Genomic DNA, 14,176 nt, shown 5'->3' with positions numbered 1-14,176 from the left:
AGCTCTAATCCCTCAACTCCTTGGACAAGTCACTTCACATCTCTGGACCTCAGAGACCTCATCTCTAAAATGGGGATTAAGACTGTGAGCTTCAAGTGGGACATGGATGGCATCCAATCTGATTAGTTTGTCTCTATCCCAGCACTTAGAACGGTACACTAGTACACATAGTAAGCACTTTAGAAATACCATAAAAAAAGATTCCTGGCTCTAAGTTCCACCTTTGCCCCATACCTGATGCAGGTATGGATAGTTTCCAAGCCCCTATGGGTCCTCCTACCTCAGCTGGCCCTGGTCCTCTTTTCCTGTCTCCTGTGGAAGGGCCTGGTCCAGAGTGAGGGGGGTGGGAGGGAGGAGGGGTGAAGGATGTGGCTTGATGGTCGGTGCGGGGTGTCCTGGAGGGAGGAGAAGTGTGTGTGGGTGTGTGTGTGAAACTCCACCCCTGCATCACCCCAGGGCTGACAAGACAGTTTCAGAACAGAACGTGTTGGGGGGAGGAATAGGGGGCAGAGGCCAAGCCCCTAGATTGGCCCTAGCCCCTCTCTAAATAGCTTTATATTCAGATGAAAAACCCTTCGAGGGGAGGGAGAATGGGGAAGGCTCACTCCCTGTGTTTGAGTCCAGGTGGCCCCAAGGGCTCTTGGGGGCTGGAACCCCCTTCCCAGTCATACCTATGTCCTGGGGACCTCAGTCCCTCTCAGAGAGCAGGCCAGGAGAGAGTGAGAAGGAGCCGGCCCCCCAGGGCCCTCCCCTCACCACACTCCCGCTGCACCAGCTGAGGGATGGGCGGGCCAGGGAGCTTCCTCCAAGGAGCTACAGCTCAGACCCCCACGCGATCCCCACCTCGGAGATCTGCCCAGCTGGGGGTTGGGGGTGTTGGAAGGATGGCTGGAAGTGAGGGCAGGAAGCTGGGCCGGTAGGGGATGGCCAGGCCATCCTGACTGACAGCACAGAGCGGGGGCTCATCACCATCCCCGAGGCCTCTACACACACCCCCGCCAGGCCTGGGAGTCTGGACCCCAAAAGGGGAGAGGGGTGGCCACTTTGAGAGCTTGGTCAGCTCCAGACCTTTGGCGATGGAGGGTTTTTTAGTCAGCTGGCACCCCCCACCCCCACCCTGTTACCCCCGCCCCCCGCAGGAACAGGTCCCCAACTGGGAAATACAAGGTGGCAGGGTGGGGGACAGGGCTCTGTTGGGGTCAGAGACTCCACGGGGTTGGTTGATCCCCAAACTCTCCCCAGAAGTCAGCCCAGAGCGTCTGATTTGGGGGAAAGAGAGGTGAGACCCCTGGCAGAGGGTAAACAGGGGGGTTCAGGCATCTGGTTCTCGGGGGGTGGGGGCTCGGGGGTGTGAGCAAGGGCTGGGAGTCCCCCTGTTCCACCCCATTCCTTTCCCTCCTCACAGCTCCCGGTTCCTTGATGAACAGGTCAGGAGGGCAGGTGGCCTGGCCACAGAGCCGCGAGTGAAGAGACCCAGAGTGACTCTCCGTGACCCGCCCCACCCCCCCCAGCCCGGTCAGCGGGAACAGCAGAAATCCAGTCCGGCCTTGGGGCAGGAGAGGTCACCCACCCTTGACCCTCAGCCTTCTCGGGACCTGATCGGCATGGGGGGATAATAATAATTACGGTATTTGTTAAGCACTTACTATGTGATAAGCACTGTTCTAAGCGCTGGGGTAGATACAGGTTGTCCCACGTGAGGCTCAAAGTCTTAATCTCCATTTGACAGATGAGGAAACTGAGGCACAGAGAAGTTAAGCTACTTGACCAAGGTCACACAGCAGACAAGTGGGGTACAAAGAAGATTTGGCGTGCTTTTTCCACTGAATACATTCCCTGTGGGTTATGGGTTTCCTGTCTTCCCCCAGGCTCCGGACACCAGTCCCCACCCCCTCCCACCGTCTTGGCCCTCTCCTCTTCTCCGACTTCAACAGTAGCTTCCCCCAATGGACCCCCAGTCCATGGCGACCCCATCAGTAACTGAGGCGAGCAGCTTCCGTGATTCCGTCCTACTTCTAATACCCACCTGCACTCCCGGGCCCCTCTCCCCAGATAGGACAAGCCCCCAAGGTGGGAGAAGAGCTCTCTGCCAACTCTCCACCCCTACCTCAGTCACCAACAGCCTCGACGGGTCTCCCCCTTCCTCTTCTCGGACTGGCCGCTGCCCTCCGACTGCAGACCCCCTCTTCTTCCTGGGATCTTACCTGCTCCGGATCTCAGTTTCCCCCTGGGGATAGAGAGGAGGAGGAACCCATCCCCCGGAGGAGCCCAGCTGGGCGGAGGTACCGCGCAGGTGGGCTGGCAGTTGTTAACAACTGCCACCCCCACCCGATCGGGGTCCATCCAGATCCTCCGGATCCCTGCCCCTCTAGCCCCAGCGTCAGAGGCGGAGCCAGAACCCCAGAATTCCGAGACGGCCCCCTCCGAACCTCAATTTCCCTTATTAATAATAATAAGAAGAAGAAGAATGATGTGATATTTGTTAAACGCTTAATATGCACACTGTTCTAAGTGCTAGAGTAAATACAAAATGATTGGGTTGGATGCAGTCCCTGTGCCGCATAGGGCTCACAGTCTTCATCCCCACACTATAGGAAAATGAAAAGCGACTTGCCCAAGGTCATATAGCAGACAAGTGGTGGAGTCGGGACTAGGACCCATGACCTTCTGACTCCCAGGCCCTTGCTCTAGCCACTAACCTACGCAGCTTCTATTAAGGGGTGGCCGTTTTCCTGCCGGGAGAAGCCCCTCTGGATGGGGTGGGGAGGGAACAGGTCGGGAAGAGGCGGCCTCTATGGAGAGGTGATGACGATGGTGATGATGGTATTCGTTCAGCGCTTACTATTTGCCAAACACTGTTCCAAGCGCTCGGTTAGATACTAGGTGATCAGGTTGTTCCACAGGCTTAATCCCCATTTTACAGAGGAGGTAACTGAGGCCCAGAGAAGTGAACTGACTTGCTCAAGGTCACCCAGCAGACAAGTGGCGGAGTTGGGATTAGAACCCACGTCCTCTGACTCCCAAGCCCGGCCTCTTGCCACTAAATCACGCTCTCCGCCTGGGGTCTATGCCCATCCCTCCTCCCCACCGAGGGACCCGGCTGGGGGAGGGGTGGGGGAGAGGGGCGACGACTCTCATTCCAGGACCCCCAAAACGGGGAAGGGGACGGAGAGCTCAGCCTGTGTCTATCACTTGCCATACAAACCCGACTCGTGTCTTTATTGACTTTTACCAAAAAAAAAAACAATTCAATTTTATACATAAACCACCCCTCACCACTTGCCCGGCTACCCACAACCGAGAAACACCAGGGCCCCAAGCCAACAGGAAAGGGCGGGAAGGGAGTGGGAGACCAGTGAGGGTGGGCTCGCCGGCCGTGGGTCAGCCCCCAGCCCTGCTCTTTCCATCCCAGCGGCGTTTCAGCTTCAGCCCCACGGAGCCCCCGGGCCCCCGCTGCTGACCCCTACTGACCCCTGGCGACCCCTTTCCTGGGGGAGAGGGGCAGCGGGGCTGGAAGGGAGGGTCACACCAAGGAGCCCGCCTGGCTTTGGGTGGGCACAATGACGGCCACGGCGCCCATGCCGGGAAGGGCGGAGGCTGGGGTTGGGGCAGGGGCGGGGGCCGCAGCCGGGGCGGGGGCCTGGGCCGGGGGAGAGGCGGGGGTCACCGGCGGGGACCGTGCCCCGACTGTCCTGGGTGGCCTGGGGGGCATCAGGGCTTGGCTGGAGAGACTGGGCGTGGGGGTGAACGCGCCGGGTCGGGGGGCGGCGGGTCCGTGGGGAGGCCGGAGGGCGCGGGCGGAGGTCACGGACGACAGGGTCCCATTCTTGGACAGCGTGTCCGAGCCCTTGGGCCAGGGCAGTGTCCGTGGCGCTGACGCATCCTCCCTGCGGGGCCAGCGCATCTGAGCATCAACCCGCCCCCTGCCCACCCCGGCTGTGACCCTTCCCAATCCAGCGTCTCCCACCCTCTCACCCCCTGCCCACCCCGGCCTTGCCCCTTCCCAATCCAACTCCTCCCACCTCCCACCACCTGCTCAACCAGGCCCTTTCCCCTGTCAGCCTGGCTTCTCCCACTCCCCATGCCCCCAGCGCTTTAACGAAGAGGGCATCTGGTCCTCCCATCGCCCCACTCCCTCGGATCTGCTGGAAAGGGGTCAGGGGGATCATGGGACTCACTTGATGTCATTGGCCTGCTCGTCCTGACCCTTCTTCCGCCGTCCATACAGGAGGGCCAGTCCGGCCAGCAGACCCAGCCCGATGGCCGTACCCACAACGGCGCCGGTCACCATGGCCACCCCCGGCTCTGGAAGGACTACGGGATCAGGTCGGGCCACCCTGGACACCCCAGGGGCCCCGGGACGAGGAGGGGAGTGGGGTCTTCACTCAGGAACGCAGGGGCCCACAGTCTGTGCCCCTACCCTCAGCCACCCCAAGACAGAGGAGGAGGAAACTCTCTTCATTCAGTGTCCAGCCCTTCCCGGCCTCATGCAGGGTTTCACGGCCACCCAGCCCCACCCACCGGTCCCTCGCCATCCCGCAGGGTCACCCCCATCCCACTCGGGGACCTCCAGATGCCCCGGGCCCTCCGGGCTTTCCCAGGCCATGCTCTTGGCCCGCTCCCTTCACTGACCTGGGATGACCTCCAGCGTCAAGTTACACCGGGCACTGCCCACCTGGTTGGATGCAGTGCAGACGTAGACTCCGGACATGGCAGCAGTGAGGTTGGTGAGGGTCAGGGAGCCGTGGGTAGGGTCTGCGGACACGGACAAGGAGGACAGTCACCTGCCGGCCCAAACGGTCCCATCCCACGGGCCGCCCCACCCTCTACTCTCAGGGGAAGAGTGGGCAGGAGTTGGGATTCCTGCCCCCACCCCTATCTCTGCCTTTCCCTTCTCCGGACCTCAGTTTCTCTCTGAACCATGCGGAGGGAGATATGGGTCCCTGCTGGTGTCCTGGACAGGGATGAGGGAGGTCTTCCCTGACTAGGCCCCCACTACCTCTTCTCTGACTCCTTTCTGCATCACCCTTGCACTTGGATTTACTCCCTTTATTCACTCCACCCTCAGCCACCCCGCACTTATGCACATATCGGTAATTTATTTCTATTCCTGTCTGTCTCCCCCTCTAGGCTGTAAGCTCCTTGTGGGCCAGGAACATGCCTACCAACTTAGTTGTACTGCTCTCCCAAGCGCCTCAAGTATGGTGGTCTGCACACAGTGAGAGCTCAATAAATACGATCGATTGATTGAGGAGAGGGTTATTGAGGCGGGAGGCTCCCTTGGTGCCCCCCCCCCGTGTCTCCCCCAGGTGCCCCAGACCCCCTACCTTGGGCAGGCGGGAAGAAGACTTGGTGAGCCGGTGGGGTGCGCTCCCATTGGTAAGAAGGGCTTGGTTTGCTTCTGGACGACGAGCAGTTCAGAGTCACGTTGGTGCCCAAGCGGGGGGTGCTAAGGAGTTGGCACGAGGGCGAGGTCGGGGGCACTGGCGAGGGGGGAGGGGGAGGTCAGGCGACCAGCGGTTCTGCCCCCGGGGTTCCAGCCCCCCCACCCACCCAGGGGATGGAGAGGAGGCTACGGGGGAGGGATGGTCACTCACCCCGCACGTTGAGTTTCAGGGTGCTGATTCCCTTCAGCGCCTCGACCCCTGGCAGGTTGACGGAGCAGCCGTACTCCCCCGAGTCATACTCCTGCAGGTCTTTCAGTTTCAAGGACACGTTTCGGGAGGGCATGGGGTGGGCCAGCGAGACGCGGGCGTCGAAGGGGGTCAACACCTTGTTAATGTAGGTCAGCAGCTGGGGGAAGGGGCGACCCGTCGTGAGCTTCTCGCACACCCTCCCCAACGCCCCCAACCTCCCCTGGCCGCTTTTTCCCCCTCTCCCGGCCTGGGCTCACCATCCCCTTCTCACCTGCAAGGAACCGTTGTCCGGGCGCTGGAGGAACCAGATGACTACAGGCACTTCCTCCCCACCGGGGGCCGGGCCGCCGCTCAGGGTGTACCAGGCGGGGAGCACCGCCCCCTGACCCTCCACCGCCTCTACCAGGGAGCGCCCCATGTGTATTTTCATCTTCGTCCCTTCCGAGGGAGCTGGGAGTGGGTGGTACGAGGGAGGGAGGAATAATAATAATAATTGTGGTATTTGTTAAGTGCTTACTATGTGCCAAGCACAGTTCTAAGCTCTGGGGGTACTTTCCAAGCGCTTAGTACAGTGCTCTGCACACCGTAAGCACTCAATAAATTCGATCGAATGAACGAATGGGGTAGATACAAAGTAATCAGGTTGGACACAGTCCATGCCGCTCATGGGGCTCACAATCTTGATCCCCATTTTCCAGAGGAGGTCACTGAGGCCCAGAGAAGTGAAGCGACTTGCTCAAAGTCACACAGTAGGCAGGCGGCGGAATCCCCTGGGCTGGGGGCTGGGTCTGGGGGCCGGCTCAGGTTCTGGCCTCTCCCAGCCACCCCCCGCCCTCGAAGGGCGCAGGAGTGAGGATCCGGGGCAGAGCTGCGGTTACCGATTAACGCTCCGGTTTCGGTTACCGCTCCCCTCTGGGGGAGGGGGTGGGGCGAAGGAGAAGAGGGACGGCGGGGAAGGGGGCAGCCGAGGAAGGGGTTCACCTCCACTTTCGCCGGACCGCCTCGGCCCTTAAATGTTCGGTTCTCCACAGGCCAAGCCAGGAATAAAATCAGGGTGATCGGGATCAAACTGGGCCGTGGAGACCCGGTGGGGGAAGAGGACCGGGGCCGGGAGTTGGGGGTCTAGGACCTCTTCTGCAGCCCCCCGATAGTGCCCTCCTCCTGCCCCCCACTCTCCTCCTTCGATTAGCCCCCACCCAAGCCTCCCTGGCCAAAGGCAGAGATTTAGGGGCTGGGTGTAAGCCGGGGAAAGGGCATCCAGGGCCAGTTTTTGGTGGGATCCTCTCCAAGGGCTTCGCCTGGACTAATTCGGGGCTGGATCCCCCCAGGATTTTAGGATAGAGCCTGGGAGTCAAAAGGACCCGAGTTCTAATCCCACTCCTCCACTCGTCTGCTGTGGAATCTTAGACAATCACTTCACTTCTCTGGGCCTCAGTTTCCTCATCTGTAAAATGGGGATTGAGACTTTTAGCCCCACGTGAGACAGTGCGCTTAGTACAGTGCCGGGCGCATAATAAGTGCTTAACAAATACCATAGTTATTACGATTATTCTCTGTGCCCCAGTCTCTTAATTTGTAAAATGGGGATTGAGACTTTTAGCCCCATGTGGGACAGGGACTGTGTCCAACCCGACTGGCTTGTATCCACCCCAGCGCTTAGTACAGTGCCTGGTGCATAGCAAGGGCTTAACAAATACCATCGTTATTTCATCATTAGTATTTTCGGGATTGGATTTGCTTTCGCAGCGGCCAGGCCCTGGGCAGTGGCAGTTGGGGAAGGGTATCCCGGGCGAGGCGATCCGGGAGTTCTGACCCCACCATGAGGAGATGGACAGGGTGGGTCTAGAAGTCAGGACCCTCCCCGCCGTGGGCCTCGGTTTCTCGGCCGCCTCTTCCCTGTTTGGGCAAAGTGGCCGCTGGGATGGAGTTGGTGGCAAGGCCGGATACTCCCGTTTTATCTGGACCCCAGAGGGCTCTGAAGGGAGGGAAGGAAGGGGAGAGAGCGGATACTCGCTCCCCCCACCCTTGTTTTCAGTGGCCCCCACCCCTTCCTCAGCATCCCTAACCTCCCCCTCCTCCGCTTCCTGAAGGCGTCTAGGCAGGAGGGGCAGGAAGCCAAGGCCGGGGCGATAACTCCTAAGACAATGGGGTAGGGGGAAACAAGACGTGACAGGAGAACCCTCCTGACTCCCGGGCCGGAAGCATTCTCTGCCTCAAGGAACTCAGCCCCCCCGGTCCGTCCCCCCCCCCCCCCCTCCAGCCCAATCCCGGCCTCTCCCTGGTAGGCCTCATCTAGCCTTGCTGGGATGGGGAGGGGCTTCCCCCAGATTGTTCCAGGATCCGGGCAGGATGGGGGGTAGAGGTCTTATGACCGGGATGGAGGAGGTGAGGGTTCACCCCAACTCACAGTTTCCCTTCTTTGTCCTCTGGAGAGGGGCAGTGTCAGGGAGCGGGGGCCGTCTTTCTTGCCCTCCTCCCCTTACTCTGCGGGCAAAAAGGCCTGCGGCCTTCTCCCGTTCTTGCCCTCTCACCCCCAGGCAGCAGGGCCTCAGTGTCCCCTCATGAAGAGTGGGCAGTTCGGATGGGGGCAGGGGGTGGCACCCGGCTGTCACCCCCGGGACCCCTCTTCCCTGGGGGATGGGGGTCGCGAGAGGGGCTAGGGTTATACGTGCGGCCCCCAACCCGCTGCCCTCAGGATCACCAGGAGCTGGAGAAGGGGGTTCTGATCCCAGGTGCAGGGGATCACCGCACCCTTCGGCAGCAAGGAGGGGAGAGGGGCTTCGAGGCCTCGGTGTTGGGGGAGGGACGGGGGCTCAATGCTCCGACCCCCCCCCCCCCCGGCCTCTGATCCCAGGGGGACCTGGCCGGGAAAGCGCAGCCCCCACCCCCCACCCGGCTATTTTTAGTCTCTGCTTTGCTCTGGGAACCCGCCGCTTCTCACGCCCCGAGGGCAGCGCCGCTAGAGTCCCAGCGGGGGGGTGGGTGGGTGGGGACAACGGGGGCCATTCGGGCGGAGCCGAACCGAACCGGGCCATGAGCCCCACCTCACCCCCCACTTTTGCTGGCCAGCAGGGGGTCTTTAACTCCCCCCCCCCTCCCCGACCACCACCACAACGCATCCATCCATCCCTTCCGGTCAGGGTGGTAATAATAATAATAATTATGGTTATTCGTTAAGCGCTTAGTATGTGTCAAGCACTCTTCTAAGCGCTGGGGTAGATACAAGGTAATCAGGTTGGACACCTGATTAAGGCTCACACTCTTAATAGTCCCCTCCTCTCGGTTTATGGGGACTTGCGAAGTCAGGGGGGTGGGAGCTCTTAGGGGAGCCCTTAGGGGAGGGGTGGGGTCTGAGGATGAGTTGGGTCGGGGGCTAGGGGGTCAGGGGCCCGGGAAACAGGTGAAGAAGCAGCGTGGCTTAGTGGCAAGAGCACGGCCTTGGGAGTCAGAGGTCGTGGGTTCTAATTCCGACTCTGCCACTTGTCAGCTGGGTGACTTTGGGCAAATCACTTCACTTCTCTGTGCCTCAGTTCCCTCCTCTGTAAAATGGGGATGAAGACTGTGAGCCCCACGTGGGAGCACCTGATAACCTTGTTTCTACCCCAGGGTTTAGAACAGTGCTTGGCACATAATAATAATCGGCGGCCGGGAAACCGGTCTGTCATCCTTAGGCCGGGAGCCGCCCCTAAGGCGAAGGTGGGGAGTACTGGGGAGGGGACGAGGTGTGGAGAAAGGACCCAGCAGGTCGAGATGCCCTGGCCCAACCTGCCCACCGACTCCAGGGCTTCAGAGCTGGGGCGGAGGGCGACGGGATGGAGGGAAAAAGGGGGCGCATTCCCCCCATCACCAGCCTCCCTTCTCCACGCCTCAGCTCAGGACCCCTAACCGAGTTAGGCGGGGCAGAGCACCCCCCTCCCCTCCCACTCCCACTCCCCGAGAACAGCAGGGACGGACAAGGGGCGGCTAGTCTAGTCCTCTATCTCCAGGCCTCACACCTCCGTCCATCGAGAAGGAAGTGGGGTAGGAGAAGGGGCGACCCTGGGGAGAAGCGAAACCTTCCTCTTGTGCGAAAGCCCCGGGAATTCCCGGTGTGTGTGTGGGGGGGGGTCTCTCCCGGCCCCCACCCCTCCAGCCCCCCTGGGGTGGGGTTAAGCCCTTAAGCTCTTTATCTGGTTTCTCATCCCGGAGGCTCAGCTCATCAGACCCGCCTCGAGGCAGGGGGGCTTTTAACTCGGGAGCTGCCGGACACCCCAAAATCCCGGCCCCCCGAGCCAGTCCTCCCCTCGTGCTCCTAAAACGGGACGCTTTGGGGAAACTGAGGCGCTGGCCGGCCAAAAGGAGTAAATCTCAAGCAGCTGACACCCTACTCCCGGCCCAGTGAATACCCCCGACCCCGGGCTGAATCCTGAGCCCCCTGAGCCCCTCTCCCCAGGGTCCTGAGCCCCCTCACCCTCCTCCCCACAAAGTCTGAGGTCCCTGACCCCTCTCCCCCCGCGGGTCCGGGATTCCAGGGATCCGGAGCCTCCTCCCATCCCACCTCTCCGAGGGTCCCGAGCCCGGAGCCCACCTCGGCCGGACTCACCCAGCAGGGTCAACCCCAGACCCAAGAGCGGGAACAGGAACGGAGGCGTCTGAGGCCGAGGGGGTCTGGGAGGGGGGTCCATGGGGCGGGGAGGGGGGCAGGGAAGGGTGCAGGGGAGTCACAGCTCGGGGCGCATCCGGGGGGCGCCGAGGTCAGGGGCCCCTATCCGGGATGGCGCGGTCCTGGACCCCGGAGTCCGAGTGGTGGACACTGACCCTGCCGGCTGCGGCGGCTCAGCCCCGGGCAGGGCGGGGCCTAGGAGAGAGGGGGCGGGTCTGCATAATAAGGGAGGCGGGTCTGCATAATTGGGGGGCGTCAATCTCCCTGACTACCAAGGGGACACGATCCCCCCCAGGCTCCTGCCTGGGGAGTCCCGGACCCCCTGGGAGACGGACAGACGGACCCGTGGGGCCTTAATCGGGGAGGACTTCCCGGGGGAGGAAGCCAAGCAGCCTGGCATGGTGGTTAGATCACGGGCCTGGGAATCAGAAGGTCATGGGTTCTAATCCCGACTCCGCCACTGGTCTGCTCTCTGACCGTGGGCGAGTCACTTCACTTCACTGGGCCTCAGTTCCCTCATCTGTAAAATGGGGGTTGAGACTCTGAGCCCCACGTGGGACAGGGACTGTGTCCAACCTGATTAGCTTGTATCCACCCCAGCGCTTAGTACAGTGCCTGGCACATAGTAAGGGCTTAAAAAATCATTATTATTATTATTAGTGTTTGAGCTTGGGGAAATCGCGGTCAGAGAAGCCCACGAGACCTGCCGCAAATTAGCGCCCCGACCCATTCTCGCGCCAGGCACGGGCAGCATGGTCTAATGGAAAGATCCTGAGCTTGGGAGTTAGAGTATAATTACCTGGTATCTACCCCAGCGCTTAGAACAGTGTTTGGCACATAGTAAGCGCTTATCATCATTATTATTAATAGCCCCCCCCAATCCTCCTCCAAAGACCCCCAAACCCACGATTTTCCATCAGGAGAGGGGAGGAGCTGCGAGGAGAGGCTGAGAGCGGGAGGCGGGGGGGAGGGCGGAACAATAATAATAATAATAATAATGCTTGTATTTGTTAAGCGGGGGAAAGAAGGTAATCAGGTAATCGGTCAGTCTTAATCCCCATTTTACAGATGAGGGAACTGAGGCACAGAGAAATTAAGTGACTTGCCCAAAGTCTCCCAGGAGCCCGGGCGCCGCGCCCTCCAGCCAACCGGGAGGACAGAGGTTGCCCTGGCTGTGTCCCCGACTTTTCCCCCGACTCCGCGCTGCCCTGCTAAACTCTACTCCCTCCCTCTTCTCTACCCACTTCCCCTCCCCACAGCATTTGTGTCTATTTGTATATATTTATAACTATTTTATTAATGATGTGCATATATCATGGTAGAGAAGCAGCGTGGCTTAGTGGAAAAAGCCGGGCTTGGGAGTCAGAGGTCGCGGGTTCTAATCCCGCCTCCGCCACTTGTCAGCTATGTGGCTTTGGGTCAGTCACTTCACTTCTCTGGGCCTCAGTTACCTCATCTGTAAAACGGGGATGAAGGCTGCGAGCCCCATGTGGGACAACCTGATTACCTCGTATCTACCCCAGCGCTTGGAACAGTGCTTAACAAATACCACAGTTATTATTATCTTTGATTCTATCTATTCTGATGATATTGATGCCTGCCTGCTTGCTTTGTTTTGCTGTCCCCCCCTTTTAGACCGTTGTTGGGCAGGGATTGTCTCTGTTGCCGAACTGTACATTCCAAGCGCTCAGTACACTGCTCTGTCCACAGGAAGCCCTCTATAAATAAGTCCATAAGTAACTATGAATGAATGAATGAACAAAAGGGAGGGGCGGCTGGCGTTGAGCGAAAATGGAATTAGGAGGGCAAGGGTGCGGGCCGCTGGCGGGGCGCCCCCTGCCGGCCTCGCTCGGCCCACCCCCTCCTCTCGCCCCGGGATTCCTCGGATCTCGGGGTACCCCGGGGGGACCGGGCCCATTCCCGGACGAATCCCACTTCGGGGAGGCGGCCAGGAGAGCGAAGCTCGTCCCTTCTACCTCCCGCTCACCCTCTGACCACTCAAACGGCTCTCGTCTTCGTACATAGCCACGCTCCGCCTCCCACTACACCCCAGCTTGCACTCCTCATTCCTTTCAAGCCAACCCTGGGCCTCTTACTCCCTCCCGCTTCACGTCTGACAGAACGCCGCTCTTTCCCTCCTAATAATAATAATTATGGCACTCGATAAGCGTTTACTATGTGCCAGGCACCGTACTAAGCGCTGGGGTGGATATAAACAAATCGGGTTGGACAGTCTCTATCCCACGAGGGGCTCACAATCTCAATCCGCATTTTACAGACGTGGTAACTGGGGCTCTGATAAATTAAGTGACTTGGCCAAGGTCTCACAGCAGATAAGTGGCAGAGCAGGGCTTAGGACCCTTGACTTTCTGACTCCCAGACCCATGATCTATCCAGTAGGCCACGTTGCTTCTCTCCAGAGGTCTACCCTGATGACATTTTTTTCTCTCTCAACTAAGTCCTTCCCCTCCACTTAGGTTCTTTCCACCTCTGCCACCTTTCTGAACATACCTCTGCACTCCATTACTTCATCCTATCTGTAATTTTTTGTGTGATCTGTTTCATCCACTGGACTGTAATCTCCTTGAGGGCAGGGATCCAGTCTACAAACTCTCCAAAGTGCCTAGTACAGCGCTCTGCTCATAGTAGAGCTAATGAATATTGCTGAGGTGAATGCTAGATGCAGGGGAGCAGAGGGGTGGTGGTGGAGAGGAGAGTTAAGGTCAGCCCCTATCTCCATCTGGATTTCCAACCCAGACACTGCATGGGCTCCTCCTCTCCCGGACCTCAACTCTTCCATTTGAAAAATAGGAGCTGAGGATGTCAGGAGACAGCTGAGCCATCGGGGCAATCTTTAGTTGAGGAGAGAGGTTGCTGATGGTGACCTTAGCATCCCTTCTGATATCAACCAATCAATGATATTTATTGAGCACTTACTGTGTACAGAGTATTGTACTGCCTGGGAGAGAGCCCAGAGTGGGCAGGGATTGTCTTCCTTTATTGCTGAATTGTACTTTCCAAGTGCTTCGTACAGTGCTCTACACACAGTGAGTGCTCAATACATACAATTGATTGAATGAATGAATACAGAGAAGCAGTGTGGTCTAGTAGGTAAAGCAAGGGACTGGGAGTCAGAAGCACCTGGGATCTAATCCTGACTCTTTACCACTCGTCTGCTGTGTGACCTTGGACAGTTCACAATTTTTCTGAGCCTCAGTTCCCTCATCTTTCATTCAATAGTATTTATTGAGCGCTTACTATGTGCAGAGCACTGTACTAAGCGCTTGGGATGAACAAGTCGGCAACAGATAGAGACAGTCCCTGCCGTTTGACGGGCTTACAGTCTAATCGGGGGAGACGGACAGACAAGAACAATGGCACTAAACAGCGTCAAGGGGAAGAACATCTCGTAAAAACCGATGGCAAATAAATAGAATCAAGGCGATGTACAATTCATTAACAAAAGAAATAGGGTAACGAAAATATATACAGTTGAGCGGACGAGTACAGTGCTGTGGGGATGGGAAGGGAGAGGTGGAGGAGCGGAGGGAAAAGGGGAAAATGAGGCTTTAGCTGCGGAGAGGTAAAGGGGGGATGGCAGAGGGAGTAGAGGGGGAAGAGGAGCTCAGTCTGGGAACGCCTCTAGGAGGAGGTGATTTTTAAGTAAGGTTTTGAAGAGGGAAAGAGAATCAGTTTGGCGGAGGTGAGGAGGGAGGGCGTTCCGGGACCGCGGGAGGACGTGACCCGGGGGTCGACGGCGGGATAGGCGAGACCGAGGGACGGCGAGGAGGTGGGCGGCAGAGGAGCGGAGCGTGCGGGGTGGGCGGTAGAAAGAGAGAAGGGAGGAGAGGTAGGAAGGGGCAAGGTGATGGAGAGCCTCGAAGCCTAGAGTGAGGAG

The 14,176-nt window shown here is 59.0% G+C and overlaps 1 protein-coding gene across 1 annotated transcript; it reads right to left on the bottom strand.

Moving 5' to 3' along the window:
- Positions 1-3,186: 3,186 nt before the first annotated feature.
- On the bottom strand, positions 3,187-10,445 carry LOC100086562 (endothelial cell-selective adhesion molecule-like). Its single transcript, XM_029074415.2, has 7 exons — positions 10,219-10,445; positions 5,908-6,086; positions 5,598-5,793; positions 5,328-5,483; positions 4,633-4,755; positions 4,179-4,305; positions 3,187-3,887 (listed from the first exon to the last, which is right to left on the bottom strand). Exons 1-7 carry the CDS (start codon positions 10,298-10,300, stop codon positions 3,524-3,526), a joined length of 1,227 nt encoding a protein of 408 aa, XP_028930248.1. The 5' UTR covers positions 10,301-10,445; the 3' UTR covers positions 3,187-3,523.
- Between the last annotated feature and the right edge of the window lie 3,731 nt (positions 10,446-14,176).

The sequence above is a fragment of the Ornithorhynchus anatinus genome, chromosome 11 (genome assembly GCF_004115215.2).
Source record: "Ornithorhynchus anatinus isolate Pmale09 chromosome 11, mOrnAna1.pri.v4, whole genome shotgun sequence".
Classification (NCBI taxonomy): domain Eukaryota; kingdom Metazoa; phylum Chordata; class Mammalia; order Monotremata; family Ornithorhynchidae; genus Ornithorhynchus; species Ornithorhynchus anatinus.
The sequence above is the reverse complement of the archived record's forward strand: the minus strand, read 5'-3'. Positions and strand labels throughout refer to the sequence as shown.